The sequence below is a fragment of the Sander lucioperca genome, chromosome 6, assembly GCF_008315115.2.
Source record: "Sander lucioperca isolate FBNREF2018 chromosome 6, SLUC_FBN_1.2, whole genome shotgun sequence".
In the NCBI taxonomy this organism is placed as follows: Eukaryota; Metazoa; Chordata; class Actinopteri; order Perciformes; family Percidae; genus Sander; species Sander lucioperca.
The window spans coordinates 8,857,438-8,873,958 of NC_050178.1; the positions used below are offsets into that span (position 1 = coordinate 8,857,438).

Below are 16,521 nucleotides of genomic sequence, written 5' to 3' on the forward strand. Positions count from 1 at the left end.
CTGGGACACCGTGGTTAATGTTTATGGTAACACCTGTGCTTTTCCTGCTATGACAAGTCAAAATGCTGTGAAAAAGGTGTAACTTCTGCCATTGGTGCAACAATACAGTCTGCACATGCTAACACAGACCTCAGAAGAGGTCTAATCAGGCACAAGTGTGTGTGTGTATGTATGTGTGTGTGTGTGTGTTGTTTATGCTCAACCTGAGTTTTTAATTTTTAAATGCAAGGCACCTCTGGGAACTGTTTTATACTAACTAACTTAATACAGAGATGGACTGAATTTTTACAGATGTTATGTCACCTATGTACTCAAGTACTATACTAAAGTACAATTTTGACAGCATATGATATGCTGTATAACATGATGCAGTACTACTAATCCGTAATCTATCTAGTAGTATACAAAGTATCTTAAATTGGCTCCACATTGATGAACTACAAACTTAAAGTGCTCTTACATTTATCGTTAATAATAAAAAAACCCAGAATATAATAATCTATATAATATAACAATTTGAAAGGAGTCATTGTGCATAATGATACTTTCGATACCTTTTGATGATATGTACTTTTCTGAAATTACTTTTTGAATTCAGGATGCAATGGAGTATTTTTTAGACTATAGTTTTAAAGGATCTGAGTGAGTACTTCTTCCACCACTGCTTTAGCACAAATGTCATAGGATGACTCAGATCTTGAAACGGCCTTGTTCTTCATGGTGAATTTTGTTCCCGACGTTTCAGGCAGTACATGAAGGCAACACCATCCTCGTCTCGTCCCGGGTGAACGGCGTCACAGACGCGATATGTCATTTCGACGGATAAATTACCGCTTGTAAACGCCGTCCCATCTCCTATGCTGTTCCCGAGCCAGGATAATGTCTGTGAACGACCGTTAGTCTGGTTATACTTGTACATCTTTAGAATATCGCTCGCTTGGTTTTGAATTAGGACGAGGATGATGTTTCCAGCGGGCAACATGTCCCTCATCGCGCTGATTTTAGCGCTGCTCACCATCGTCCTCTGCACTTCTCAGGGTAAGTAATGGGTCTTCATCCAGGCCGCGCGCCGCTAGCTAACGGGTTTAAATGCAGATCCCTGTTAACGTCTGTTCCGCCAGCAATGGACGTTATTTATTTTAGCCGTTACAAGCAGACTCTGGCGGTTCCTGCATCTTCCTGCAGCCTCACAGCCATGCTCACAGCAGGCAACAGGATCACATGCTGCTTTCTGGCTGTTTAACATAACCTAGATATTTATTTTAGGCCTGGAAAACTGTTAACGGTAAACCGTTTGCGAGTACTTTTTTGCCCTAGGACGGCAAAGGCAGATCCTGCCCTCATCTGCCCCTGATATGTTTACTCTGACATGTTATACCCAAACCCTAACCAATCCCACTCCTCTTGCCTAAACCTAACCAACCCAACCAGAGCAGGCAGCGAGTGCTAGCCAATCAGAGGGAGAGTGGGCGGGTCATGCCTTCGCCATCCTAGGAAAAACGAAATTGGAAAACCGTTCACAGTTTAACGCTAATGTATGTTATTAATAAACAGACATGGTTTAACGTTAGTGTCCGACTACATTTAATACTAGCATTCATTTGTTCAGTCCTATGTGAAATAGTCTTACGGTTTTTGTGTGTTTGTTTACCTAAATTATGCCGGGTTTTTGTTTGCTTTTTGCTTGTATAGCAAAAAATTGGTAGCTATATTGTTAACATTAGCCTGGCAGTATGTTTTTGCTGCTGTTGTTGTTGTTGCAGCTGCCTCCCTCAGGATAAATGTTTGTTTTTTGTATAGTCAAAAACACTTAATGTGTCAGTTTTTTCCCCAGACACATAAAACTCACGTAAAATGTACAAATCGGTGTGACTTTTAGCAGCCTGCACAGGTGGCTGTAATTTAGTGTGCCTTACATTCTATGTTGTGGAAAAATAATATGAATACTAGCTAGCTCCCTCCAACTCAATATAGGACTTACTATGTGTTCATCCACATGAAAGAAGTATGCAGAATGTTTATCAGTAAGTATGTGAACTTTAGTCTCCCAAGAGACCACAGAACTATAACATAATTTAAAAAAAGGTACATGATGTGTAGTTCTTGATTAAATCGTCCTTTACAGTGGCAAACAATTTGGGTGGGTCCAGGTTCTCAGTTGTGCTGCTTTTTATGACTGTTGGTGGGACAAAATAATACATTTTGCTGATGTCATACTTGGGCTGTACGATATTGTGACAAGCATTTGTTGTTGTTTTTTACTGTATGTTTTATAAACCAAACAATAACTTAAATGATAATAAAAAATAATCCATAGTTGAAGTTTTAGAATAAATAAATTGACTCCTTTTTTCATTTCAGACACAAGTCCTTTAAATCTCCTGGGTACCTTACTTAAGTCCTAATTAGTTTTTAACCTCTGCCACAGTGAACTGTTGAATAATGCATTATGACTGTTTGGCTGGAATAAGAAATCTGTAAAGAAAGAAAAGCCAGAACATGGTCAAAATAAATATTTATTCTCTTGAAGGCAGAACAAAGCAGTGCCTGTAAGTGAACCAATCAGTAATTTTCTCAATTTGAAAATGTGTGATAAAACAGAAACAACAGCATGTCGGTAAAACTGAGAGATCGTAAGGAGGACTAAACTGAAGTTTGACCTGCTGCTCCATTCCTTTATACTCTCTCTCTCTCTCTCTCTCTCTCTCTCTCTCTCTCTCTCTCTCTCTCTGCTTCCTTGTTTCTTTTTGATCATCTTCCCTGTAGTGTCATCCCACTTACACTTTGTGTTATATTTGTTTTGCAGTCAGTGCGAACGAGGACTGTCTGTGGTACGTGGATAAAAACGGCACCTGGCACAACGGCTTCGACTGCCCTCTCATCACGTTTTGCTGTGGGAACTGCCACCGGCGCTACTGCTGCCTGGACGCCTTTAAGATGATCCCAGAGAGGGAGCAGAAACGCTGCATGCTCTTTCAGTTCAGGTGGGGGCAGCAGCAGGGTTTTATTTGAATGACTTATTTATTAATTTACTGAACCCAAAGAGTTTGTCTTTCTGTTCACAATTCAAGGCTATCACTGCAGTATCACATATCCTTTGTTTTCTGAAGACGGACACTTTTTACTTTTGTTGATTACAATTGGTTGCCGCAGTCTGCACAATGATATGTGTCCTCTATCATCTATGAACACAAATCCATCCATGCAAAGTACACACTATACTGACAAATTAATAAGTGAAAACAAAGCAAGAGGCATTCAATTATATCATTGTAATTCACACTTTACAGATAGAGGGGAGAGAGAATAATACCTACAATAAATACAGAAATTATTAATAAAATTACTCATAACTATTATAAATGTGGGTATAATGGAATGACAATATGAACATTTGCTGCTTTTCTCTTTGTTATACCATTGTAAATTAAATAGCTCTGGGTTTTGAAATGTTGGTCAGATAAGATAAGGAATGTCACCCCGTGCTCCGACAAAGTGGTGAGACAATTTCCCCACATTTTATAAAGTAAAAGTAAAAGATACATTTATATTATAAAAAAATATTATAAAATTATAGATTATTAGTTGTAGCCATACACTTTACTAGAAGCAATGATTTAAGCAATGATGTATTATTGTAAAATATAGGAACATTAAATGCTAAATGTATTGCAAAACATGTTTAAATTAGTTTTTCACATTATTAGATAACTGTCATCTAATGCACTATTGTAGCTCTGAAGTGATTACAACTCTGAAACATCTTGCCTCCAAAAATGATAGAAACGAATGTGTGACAAATTAGTTTTAACCTCCAAGGTCCACTTACTGTTTTTCTGGAGCTTGCAACTGTCTTTCACTTTCTTTATTAGTGAATGGAACTGTCATCATGTATATAATGGGTGTCATTATGTGACCTAAGTGTGAAACAAGCGGTCGTATTGCCGTGAGCCTGGTCCATTCGTTGCTAAAAGACAGTGAGAGGCGGTTGAAAGAAGCATTAAAAAAAAAAAAAGCTTATAAGTAAACCTCATAACACCATAAGATAAGATCAACTTTTTTTATCCCACACTGGAAAATTCAAGTGTCACAGTCACAAAGGTAATTACTAGAGAATATGAATAAGTGTGGATAAAAAACATCAAAACTTTGTATGCTAGTTTATCATCTACTGGCTTGACCTTCAGTTGATTCTTAAAGCAGTCACGAGCACTTGGAGAAATCAGGTCTACAATGTTCTGAAGGTTTGATGAAGCACACTAGAGTATACACATGTTGTCAGTAACAGTTGTTCCAGTCATTTCTATGAGGTGACAGTAGATAGATAAGGGGCACCAAAGGAAAGGAGCATTGGTCCAAGGTTGGTTCACACAGATACATCATCTGGGAGGGAAACATTGCAGCAATTTATTATACAAAGTCAGATGAAAAAGGCTAGGTTCAGAGTTTCAACACAATGTAATGTAACAGATTTACAACAAAATGTATGCATCATACATAAATAGTAATATTAAGAAACAATCACAAACAAAACAAAAATAAATAAAAAAAACTGCACTGGAATAACGGAATTTGGTGATGAGTTAAGTGTCTTGTGTGTGCAGATATCAGATTTAATAATAGTGTATATATCAACATTAAAGCAGCCATATTATGCTCATTTTCAGGTTCATAATTGTATTTTAAGGTTGTACCAGAATAGGTTTACATGGTTTAATTTTCAAAAAACACCATATTGTTGTTGTACTGCACCGCTCTCTCTCACTGCTGCAGATCCTCTTTTCAGCTGGTCTCTGTTTTAGCTACAGAGTGAGACCTCTTTTCTTCTTCTTCTTCTTCTTCTGTACTATCTTTGATTACACTCGCACATGCTCAGTAGCTCAGATGTAGATCATGTCAGCTAGCTAGCTCCATAGACAGTAAAAGAAAGGCTGTTTCTACAACTTCGGTCAGTTACAAGGCAGGATTAGCTGGGAGACTTCTAAATGAGGGCGCACATGTAAGTAGTTCTTTTGTAGATTATGGTGAACTTGTGTGTGTTGTAGCAGTGCTTTGCTATTGAGAACGAGGTAGCATGTTAGCATTAGCGTTAGCATGCTAACGCTACGAGCAAATGGTTGCGGTTAGCCTGCTCGTTTTGGCTTGTGACGTCACAAGCCGTGCCGATTTTGAACAGCTCACCCAGAGACTGAAGGCAGGACACATTCAGAAACCGTATCTCACTCTAAACAGCATGGGTGGATTTTTTTCAAAGTTTGTATGTGTGTGGAAGCACCAGAGACACAACATAACACCCCAAATCCCAGAAAAAGTGATTTTTTCATAATATGGGCACTTTAAACAGTTGCATCACTTCTTGGGTGACAATGCTTTGTGTACAAGGGATTTAATATAAATGGGAAGGGAATTGTATAAACGTGTATATAGAAAATGTTGTCCACCATCACCCTGCATTCTGCTTGAAGTCTGGACTCTCTTCAGGGCTCAACACTAACTTTTAAAAGTGGTTGCCAGGCTGGCAAACAGAAAATACGGTTGCCATTTTTAGTCACCTTATATTTTGAGTAAATAAGATGACTATGCTGTTATATGTCATTTTTGCTTTTTTTATTCAGGTTTACATGGTTCGGTTGGATCAATTTGCACGTTTGTTTGCGATGTTGACGGCTTAGTCAGTCAAACAACTTAATTTGCTTCGCTATTGTCTCTAAAACAATTGCCTTTGCACACGTGTCACATGCCGTTGTCTGGTTCCAGTTCTGACTGTAACAGCAATTTTTAAATGTCACTAATCCAACATTTTTTTTTTTAAGATATTTATTTTGTCATGTACTTTTTGCTGTCCCTATTTTTTACATGTTAAAAAGGCCAAGAATTGGTTTTCCAATATCTCAAAATGGTTGCCAATTGCAACTGTTACTGTCGAGCCCTGCTCTTAAACTGGCCTGTTCTCATGTCCCATTGGCTGCATTTGACTTAATGACCCTGCTTTGGTCCCGACAGTGTAAGATGTTCTCATTATGTGTTCTATCAGCTATCCCCTGTGAGGTATCATGATAATACTGGACTAAGCAAGCTTGTACTCCGAGAGACTGCAACATGGCACTTTCCCTCCACAGCACTGGAAACCATCCATCATCCAGTAGCGAGCAGACAACCTGCAGCTTATTTAGCCCAATGGGTGGCAGAGGCTGAGCTGAAATGGAGGGCTTTGTTGCTTGACTATGAGGCGATGGAATCTGGTAGAGAGACCGAGAGATGCAGGGTGTGCGTCATTAAGTGGGATGTGCTTTCAGGGTCAGTCTGTGGTCAACAGCGTGTCTAAATCAAAAGCTTCACATCATGGCCATTTCTACTTTAATCCTCCTGTAAAGTGGGTTGTAATTAGCGAGACGGGGGGGGGGGGGGGCGGACAACGTGAGGCGAGATGATCAAACTAAGAAAGGAAATGCTTTGTAACTTAAGTCCTCTTCTGTCTATCTTCTCAGCCCCACCACTTTAGCTGGCATTGCCTCTTCCGTCCTCCTGTTTGTGGCGATCATTGCGACCATGGTCTGCTGCTTCATGTGCTCCTGCTGTTACCTCTACCAGAGAAGGCAGCAGAGGGGCAGGACACCTTATGATGGTGAGACCTCTACTCTTTATGTCCATGCTTGTGCAGACAACCATGAGGTCATAGTTGTCCTTCACAGCAGTCTGTACTTTTTGACCCACAGTCCAGCAGATCCCCATGGCCAGCTATCCAGTGGAGCCCATGTATGATGCTTATGGAAAACCACTGGGACCCTCTGAGTATCCACATGCAGGTTATCCAATGGCGCCACTGTACACTGGCATGCCTCCGCATTACCCGATGATGCAGCCTGGACCTTATCCACCACACCTGATGGATCCTGCATACAGCCAGGGTAAGAGTAGCATTACATAATATGTCCATATGTTGTTGATCTGCTCTAACAACAAAAACTAGTCTAAAAAAACTCAACAAAGACTACTTTTTTTTACAAATACATAAATCAATGCAAACAAAAAATGTGCCAATATATTATATAAAAACTGTGTTACCTACTTTTGGGAAAGTGAAGTGGCTTGTGCTTGTGTTTATTGTCCTGCTATCAGCCCTGGTGGATGGTGATGTTGTTTTTTTACATCCTGGACAGATTGCCATAACATCTATTGAGTATTTAATTGTCCATAGGGTGTTGACGCTGCCCTCTAACACCACCAACAGTTAAAAAAAGTCAACTTTGATACAGTACAGTATATCTGATTTAAAAAGCAGATAGCAAAGGAATATGGTGACATTTGCACATGTAATGCTACCATGGGCATATACCCCTCTTAATTCAAATGACTCCATGTTCTCTCCACTAGTGCCATCACAAATTTTACATTTTTAACAACACTAGAGATGGCAATGTTAGTCACCACTTTACTCCATTGAAGTTCTGACTTTATTTTATGTTTCTACCTACTTATTTTTCAGCCCCTCCACCTTACTCTCCACCTCAGTATCCTGGTCATTGATGGGCTCATCTACAGTACACACATGCACACACACAGAGTGGGAAACAACAGCAACTGAGAGAAAGGACTGTTTCAAAAGGAGAAGGCAGCAACACTCTCTCTCACACTCAAACACACATGCACACACTCAATCGCTACAGCTCGACTAGCAGTGGTTTGTCTGTTTAAGAGAACTGGAGGCACTTTAAGGTTTTTCTATGTTTATTTACCGTACAATGTTGTCCTACATTTCTGGAGTATTGACGCAACTCAAATTGTGTTCTGCAACCCGACACCTGATTGCTCCCAGCGGGTTTTGCAGAGACGTCACACCTTCCCTAAAGTGAGGAGGTATCTGGCTGGCGTCTCGACTCTGTGCTGCCACTTGTGCTCTGACACACTTACCTCAAAAACAGGGTGTCACCTTACAGAACAGGGGTCTGAAGGGGTTCATAAAAATGATAATGCACTCCCTCTTTATTTATAAAAGGCAAAAATGCTTTACTTCCTCACTTTTGTTAAATTTGAATGAATTGATACCTCCCTAAGGCTACATTCTTGGTCACACACTCTCCAAATATGATGACATGATGTCTTTATTTCTGTATTAGATTATTTATTTTTTTTCGTAATGTGGTAGAGACTAAAGTGAAAAACAAATGGCATGTTTGATTAAAAAGGTGACATGTATGCTCAAAGGCAGTGTGACACTGTCTTAAATTTGCAGACGGCCTAAAGGATTTCATGGTACTCCTAATTCTGTGTAAGAGGCCTTTAGTCACCTGCTAGTTTCAACTTTGTTTATTCTTTTTTGTATCTGGCTCGACTAATTTACTTCATGGTAGTATATTAGCTGCTTAATTCTAATGTAACATCTCATCAGCATGCTACCCCAGTCAAAGTTATCTGTTCTCTATTGCTTTTTTCTGGTTTTAAATGAATTAGAAGTCTTTAGATTAATCCCATAATGCCATTTGGTATGTTTTCCAGTGAAATTCATGTTAAATTGTTATTTCTTGTAACATATCAGGTCAGGGGAGTTGCAGGTCATGCTGCTTGGTTTAAACAAAATGTCCCGCCTTAGAAAAATTAACCACAACGGGAAAAAAAGAGACTATTTAAATACATATTTTGTAAATTTGTTCTTCAGCTGAATATTTTATGATATTGTAACAAGTTATTTTAAACATAATGTATTGTTATTGTAACATAACATATGATGTTTTAGCATTTGGTATTTCTTATTATTGAGGTTACCTTTTTCTGTGAATGGGTTCTCCCCTTGTGGACTTGTGGTCAGAGAAAGTTGATTTTTTTCTGACCACCTCACTTTAAAGTACCAGTTTGACATTTTGGGAAATATGCTTATTTGCTTTCTTGCTGAGAGTTAGATGAAGAAGATCAATACCAATCTCAACAGATATCATGGAATCAATCTTCTCATCGTTACTATACAAAAAAGCAGATAGGTGTATTTCCCAAAATGTCAAACTATTCCTTTAAATTCACACTTAAGGTTTCGGGTTCCAGTGAGGTCAGGGCCTGTAACCTGTAATTATAGTTTAGCAGTCTAGTTTAGCATCTTGGACAGCCCTGTGCTTTTTGTAAGATGTATGAACTGTAAAACATGACATCTCAAGCATGTGTTGTACAGTAAGCTGTCTGACTAATGGGTAATAATTATCTTTATTCAGGTGTAATGTATCTCAACCTCAAAGTCAAATAAAACAAAACACTGTCATCATGCTGATCAGAGAAGCCTGAAGCTTTTCCTTGAGAGATACTGCTGTATCTTGTCTCTAAAAAAAAAAAAAAAAAAAAAAAAAAAAAAGAACTAGTACTGCTAGTTTACAGCATAAATTGTTTCCTCCCATGGCGACGTCCATTTGTACAGATTTGTTGAGCCTTTGTAAAGCACAGAGAACACTGGACTTTTCTTGGTAAGATGCTTTCATATGTAGTTTGACATAACATTTGATCAATGATGTTTCTGTTTGTTTGTGCTTCTAGACCAACTCCATGAGTGTGTTTACTGAAACTGACATCAGTTGGCAAAATAACTTGTCTAGATCTATGGCTTTTTGTCTGTTGTCATATGGGTTGTATGACATTGTAATATAAAGTGAGTGAAAAGTTTTTATTTCTATTAACATAAAATTTAACTTTGGAATGTAAAAATACAACTGTGTGATGTGCCTTTTTCTTATGAAGCATTTGAAAAAAGGGGTTAGTATGTGTTTACATCATTTTGACCACTAGATGTCCATATTTACTCCAAAACAATGTTAAATATGTTCACGTTTGGCAGAATTGATTCATTTCGTTATCACAATCAACATCTAATCCAAAAAAAACCTGTTAAATTAAATTTCCCATTTGCATATTTGTGCTCAAGCTATACAAGATTTTATTGCATGGTCTGCCTTACAACTGTGACACATGTACATTTTACATTTTTATATTTTAAAACATTACACAGTCCACCTGCACACCAGGCCAATATACAAGTAGCATTTTAATACATTACATATATTTATAAAAAAAACAATTCATTATATTTTTTTCTGATTTGTACCCATATTCAATTTTTTTATTTTATTTTTTCATTTATTTACTTTGTTGACATCTTCTATTTACTTTGGTCACCTTAACAGACTATTTTTCTAAAATCATCTTGACTTAAACATTTTGGCTACTTTCAGGTAGTCATTTGTTTTTAATCTAATTATTAGTGCGGCTTAAAAATGTACCAAGTTTATGAATTTTAGCGCCTTTTGTGTAATAAACAGCGGGATATCAGGTTATTGTTTATTCTGCACCAGGCTTTTAGCAGAGCCTCAAGAGTATGCCAACCTGCATTTCGCTGCACATATTGATTGAACACTGATGTTCTCACTGTGGCAGAAAATCTAATGTGAAATTCTGAACTGCTAAAATTAGATTCATTACTAAACAAAAAATTAGGAACTGCTCTCAATATAAAAATAAATTGTGTAATAGGAAGTCTGTGTAACTCTGCTCTGGCAGCTCTGTAAACTTCAGCCCTTCCCATTACCTTTAAAGGAGTGTGTACCCTAAGCTAAATAAGGACATGCACTTTCACAGGATTTTGAAGAATGTCCCAGCCTCACAGTCCACTTTGATGATGCGAGGCTCTTGCAGTTCATCACTGCTACCCCTCACTGCAAGACTGAGAGTCCAGCCTCTTTTTATCAGGATTGATGCCTCTGGTGTCTTTTTGGTGAGCGGGACGCGACGGGACAGCAGGACACCAGCTTTGGCCAGCTTTGGGAATACTCAACTTCTCACCATAGGAGAGAAATTACTAAATAATCAGATTTAAATAAAGAGATTTACTATACTAACACCCTCAGCCCCTCCAAAGGAACCAAATTTCTCTCTTTTTCTCTACGGGCTTTTACCCCAGATTTTTTTAGACAACCATGTCCAGGAGAAAGGTGAGAGGCCTGACCCGTACAGGCCGCCAGGTCAGTGAGGACCCAGACCTGGACAACCTGCTGTCCACCCTCTCCCCTGAGGAGATGGAGGAGCTGGAGAAGGACATGATGAAAGTGCCAGACATCAAGCCAGAGGATGGGAAGATCATGGTCCAAGGGGATAGCCAAGCTGTGCAGCCACCTATGAGCAACAATGTCCGGGACGCTAAACTTGACAGCAGACGGGAGAGTGACCGAAAAGGGAGGCTCAGTGAGAGGGAACAGTCATTTGAGGTTTGTGAATGCCTAAGTTATCTGGGTTTGTTTTGGATTTGACCTTTAACTCTCTTCAGATGTTTGTATTTGAACCGTTTTTCATAAAAATGACCAGCAGATGGGTGGCTTTGGAGGAGTTTATTAAATCAAACAACAATGTACGCACTTACAACTGATAGATTACGTAACATCCACTGTCCCCGAGGTATTTCTAATGATAGCTTTAATGTGCTATCTTTCATTTTGCTTGAAGCAAAGCGCCAACTGGACCCCATACACCCTGAGTCCATCAGCTCATAAATAGTATAGAGTTGGCTTCTGTGCCAGGGAAAATATTGTTTTCCACTCTTAAAGCTTGCTGACATGCATTGGCAAACAGCATCAGAAACACACCAAACCATTTCTTTTATTCCTGTGACATGCTATAAAAGAGCCATCCTTCCTTTAGTGTCAGGGAGCCAGGTTTCTTGCAGTTTGTGTATTTAAAGGAGAGGCACTTCAGTCGATGGAGCGGAGGCCCTGCGGAGCTTCTTAATCCCGGGCTGATGGAATTCCTTGGTTGATTGCTCCTACGCTCACTGCCTTTTAAGGATACATCTGCCAGGGCCACGGCCTCACACAGCAAAACAGATGGAGACTCACAAATAAAACACTTTGCAAGGTACTCGTTGCAAATGTATCCCTGCACTATAAAAATGGCTCCTTGTCCCTTTGCTCACTGTAAACACACATGCCATTATTGTATCAGAGAGAGTATGCATGTTTACAGTGAGCAGATGGACAAAGAGCTGTTTGACAGTAAAGGAATACAGTATTTGCATGGGTATTAGGTGTTACGTCATACTATACATACTTTACATGCATTACATACTGTATGTTTGTAAATTCTACTGTATAGCCCAATAACTGATTTTAATAATGGCATTATTATGGTCTTGTTCTGTATCTATTGTGATTTCTTTTAGGGCACTACATTTGTTGACACACTCCTTTTTGATTAAACACTATAACTGTTTTTGGTATTGGCATATATTTAACTGCTTTGCTTTCAGACATAACACTTATATAATGTTCCACATCATACATATATGTCCTCCTGCAGGGTGAGACAAAGAAGGAGAGCCGGAAGCAGGAATATCTGAGGAAGATGGGCCTGAGCCAGGAGGGGAACGATGACATGACAGTCGGGCTACAAAGAGAAGCTAGTGTCTCAAATGAACGAGATATTAAGGTGGACGAAAGAAACAGCAAAGGTCCCGAAAGTTATAAAGAGGAGCGAAGTCGGCTTTCGAGTAGATACAGGAAGCAGGAAAGTAGAGAGAGTGAGGTGAAAGAGGAGACCAAAGAGAAGGTGAAACAAGAGGACAATAAGATAAGAGACAAGAGAGAAAACAGAGAGAGCACAGGTAGCAAAACAAAGGATATGATCTCTAAGTTACAGGAAAAAAAGGAAGACGGCAAAGAGAAGAAAGAAGACTGCAGGAGAAGAGATGAGAGCAAAACCAAAGACATTATCTCAAAGCTACGAGAGAAACATGAAAAGGAAGTGGGCAAGGAAAAGGAGAGAAAATCAGAGAGTTTTAGGACACAAGGACTTGTCTCTAAAATGTTGGAGAAGCAGAGCAAGGCACAAGACAGCCCGGCTCCAGAGAGTAAATCAGAAGAGAAGAAGCCTAAAGCAGAGGAGAAAAAAGCTGAAGATAAAAACAAGCCTGATGTCAAACTTGAGCGACAACCATCGAAGAGGGGCGAGGTGCAGGTGAAACATGACAAGGCAGAGAAAAGAACAGATAGAGAAGAGCTGGTTAACCATAGTGACCACGTGAAAGAGAAGGAGAAGAAGATTAGCACAGAGAAGAAAGGAGAGGAGAAAAAAGAAAAAGAGGAGAGTAAAGGAAAAGTTCAAAAAGTAGAGGAAAGTGAGAAACCTGGCAACTGTGTGGCCAAAAACACCCCACACAGCAAGGCGAAAGAGGAAGAGGAGGAGGACGAAGACTCAAGCATGTTTGATGAGCTAATGGAGCAGGTTCGGAGCAACGACCCCTCCCTCACTGAGCTCAACGTCAACAACTCAGAAGTCATCAAGACCAAAACACTCATTGAGTTTGCAGAGGCTTTGCACAAGAACACCCATGTTAAGACGTTTGCTTTGGCTAACTGCCGTGCGGACGACCATGTGGCTTATGCCATCGCAGGCATGCTACGCAGCAACAAGACTATTACCAGTGTCAATGTGGACTCCAACCATCTCACTGGCAAGGGCATCCTGTCTCTGATCCAGGCGCTACCACACAACTCCACACTGACTGAGCTTCGCTTTCAAAACCAGCGTCACGTCTGTGGCGGGAAGACGGAGATGGAGATGACCAAGATCCTGAAAGAAAACACCACCCTGCTCAAACTGGGCTACCACTTTGAGTTAGCTGGACCCAGAATGACTACAACAAACATACTGAGTCGCAACATGGACCGACAGAGGCAGAAGCGCCTGCAGGAGCAGAAGCAGGCCCAGGCCAATGGGGAGAAGAAGGGCACACTGGAGGTACCCAAGCGCCTGCAGGAGCAGAAGCAGGCCCAGGCCAATGGGGAGAAGAAGGGCACACTGGAGGTACCCAAGGTGGGTGGTGGAGGATCTCTGAGAAGCTCGCCCAGAGCTTCCCCCAAACCTTCTCCCATACCGTCACCTATGCCATCACCAAAGCTGACTCCTAAAAGAGGAGCTGGAGGTCCGGTTCCACCTCCACCTCCGCCTCCTCCTGGGGGTGGACCTCCACCTCCTCCACCTCCTATGCTGGATGTAGACGCCCTGAGGAACTCTCTGACCCCGGTGTCGCAGAGGAAGCTGGATGGAAAAAGCCCAGCAGGTTGTAAGAACTCAAGGGACCAACTGCTTGCCTCGATCAGAGGAAGCGATAAGAAACAACTCAAGAAGGTACGTATGATGGGTTTATGGATTTAGGTATCTTGTGGTGGAGCTACAATAATATATCCTCACATACTTACATTTTATTTTTCCCCACAGGTGCCAGTGCCAAAGTGGTTGCAGTAATATTTCCTGTTGGAATATGAAGTGAAAAAGAAGAGAGATGGAGAATAGATATGAGATAAACTCGACACTCCCAAGATGCAGTCGAAGAACTGCGCCGTTGGACGGATGGAGAAAGTGAAGCATGAGATGCCCATCGGTCAGATGACTAGCCCTCACTATGAGTTCTCCCCAAAAACACTGGACCAAAAGGACTCTATGGAGAATGGGTGATGCAGGGCTCTCTATTAGCCGACTGCATAGAGTGCCTTGAGTTTTGTAGTTGTTTGTCTTCAGTACATATTGACGCTTTGCTGGTTATTTGCACTAGATAATATGAAGCCGATCATATAACATGTTGGCTTGTGTATGCATCTGAATATGAGCGTGGTGGGAATGTGTGATGAGCTTATTAAGAGATATAAATAACTTTATGAAATTCTAATATACAAAAACTTTTATCAGTGATATAGTGGACATTAATTTGACCATATATTTTTTGTGGAGAGGAAATCCACCTTATACTTGTAAGTTGTAAATCTGTTCAAACTGGGAATTTTGAAATGGTGGAAATATCAGGGAATTAACAAACATGGCGGCCTGACTTAAAACAATCTGGGTAAGAAAAAAAGGTCATGGTGGTCTTTGTGTGTCTCATTGCCAAATCTCAAGAAATCTCAGGCAGGGTTTAATGGATTGGAAAGCGCCCCAGAGGAATCCTGGTGCATGACGAAAGAGTTTGAGCATGAAAATAATTATATAATGCATTTTCATCAGGAAGTGCAAATGGCTGTCCTTCAGTATCTGATGTTATTTTTTGTACAGAATCATTCTGCCTTGGTGTTTGAATACCTTACAAAACTTGTAATGTAATACACCCACATGTCTTAACCTTAGGGGGGTTTGTAAAACCATTACTGGCTTATAATAACCCTCCTGTTGATTTATGCCATACTTTTAAGTGAATGTCATTTCAAAAAGGAATTTAACGTGATAAACAAAAATCAGAGAGGCACTTATACTGTATGTGCACTCTGTAACGGAGGACTCTCTTTCATATCTGATTACACATGCCTTTCTTACAGAGCCTGTATGTCTTCAATAAAAGATTGTGGTATGTTTGCAATGACAAGTCACAAGTGTAATGTTATGCCTGGCTGATATCACAATGAGAATGTACAGTATATGTAAAATGAAATACAACTGAAAATAAGCTGTCATTCATTTCAGTTGGTTTATGCTCTATATGAAATTGTTCACTGTTAATATTTATACTTGGGTATTTCCATTTTCACTGTGTGCATTCCACTTCAGATCTAGCTCTTGCTAGGAAAATATGCACAGTATATACAGAGCCATACATAAATGTATCCATAGCAACAATTAACCTGCAACATAAATAACATATTTAAAGGACTCCTGTAATAGCCTACTGCATGTGCATTCTGACAACTTAAGTCAATTTAAATAATCTCTCCATCATTAGCTACACTCATTTATATGCCTGTGTCTCTGCAACCAGAAATGAAGAACATTTCTTTACATTAGATGTCAAAAGCTGCAGGGAAACAGTGGGAGCTGTGTAGTGTCTACACACCATCATCCTAAGAACAGCACCACCAGCAGCAGCAGGCCAGTTTATGTCTCCATCGCCCTGCCTCAGCTTCTGCGTCCATGAAATGCCTATATTTGGGCATTTCTCAATGAAAGCTTGCTCTGCAATTCATTCCTTTCTTGTTCCTAATAATGGGATGCAGGCCAGCGGTCTGTCTCCCGGCTGTACCCTGACCAACGGAACTGATCTCAGATGGAGGAAAAAGAGGGGAAGGAATGAAAATGTTGAGATTACTGGTTGTTCAGCGCCAACAAAGGGGATCTAAGGAGAACTTGGTGATTATTTGTATGCAGAAAGTAACTCAGTGGACATTCTTATATATTCACAACAGATATACTGTAGTTAATTTAGTCTTTAAGTTGATTGTATATTAAGGTTCCTTCCTCTTTGTAGCATGGCCAAATTAACAGCTATAGGGGGCCACTATTGACCCCCATTTCCTCGACTATAACATAAACCCAGTTTGCGGATTTAAAACAAATGTATATAAACAACATGTTAGCATGAAGACCTTTATGTTATTAGTGGATATACAGTAGGTCAGCTAATATAATAAAGGTCTTCAAACAAGGTTTTTACAGAGGAACCAAAATCTGTTAATAAAACTATGGTGCAATGATTTGTTCTTTCGCGGCGTTACCCAGAGGTGGGACAAAGTCATT

General features: G+C 39.9%; 2 protein-coding genes across 5 annotated transcripts; both read left to right on the plus strand.

Moving 5' to 3' along the window:
* The first annotated feature begins 746 nt into the window (after positions 1–746).
* On the plus strand, positions 747–9,684 carry shisa4 (shisa family member 4). The gene is made up of 5 exons (XM_031301777.2): positions 747–1,038; positions 2,807–2,984; positions 6,489–6,625; positions 6,717–6,908; positions 7,487–9,684. Exons 1-5 carry the CDS (start codon positions 960–962, stop codon positions 7,525–7,527), a joined length of 627 nt encoding a protein of 208 aa, XP_031157637.1. The 5' UTR covers positions 747–959; the 3' UTR covers positions 7,528–9,684.
* A 948-nt stretch (positions 9,685–10,632) lies between these two features.
* On the plus strand, positions 10,633–15,394 carry lmod1b (leiomodin 1b (smooth muscle)). 4 transcript variants are annotated; one of them, XM_036002317.1, is made up of 5 exons: positions 10,638–10,747; positions 10,934–11,237; positions 12,322–13,761; positions 13,828–14,151; positions 14,242–15,394. In XM_036002317.1, the coding sequence occupies exons 2-5, from the start codon at positions 10,950–10,952 to the stop codon at positions 14,266–14,268; spliced, it is 2,079 nt and encodes a 692-aa protein (XP_035858210.1). In that variant the 5' UTR covers positions 10,638–10,747; positions 10,934–10,949; the 3' UTR covers positions 14,269–15,394. The 4 variants fall into 4 exon arrangements, with proteins under 4 accessions (XP_035858212.1, XP_035858211.1, XP_035858209.1 ...); XM_036002319.1 differs by having other exon boundaries at positions 10,633–11,237; positions 12,322–13,725; positions 13,792–14,151; XM_036002318.1 differs by having other exon boundaries at positions 10,633–11,237; positions 12,322–13,713; positions 13,780–14,151.
* The last annotated feature ends 1,127 nt before the right edge of the window (positions 15,395–16,521 follow it).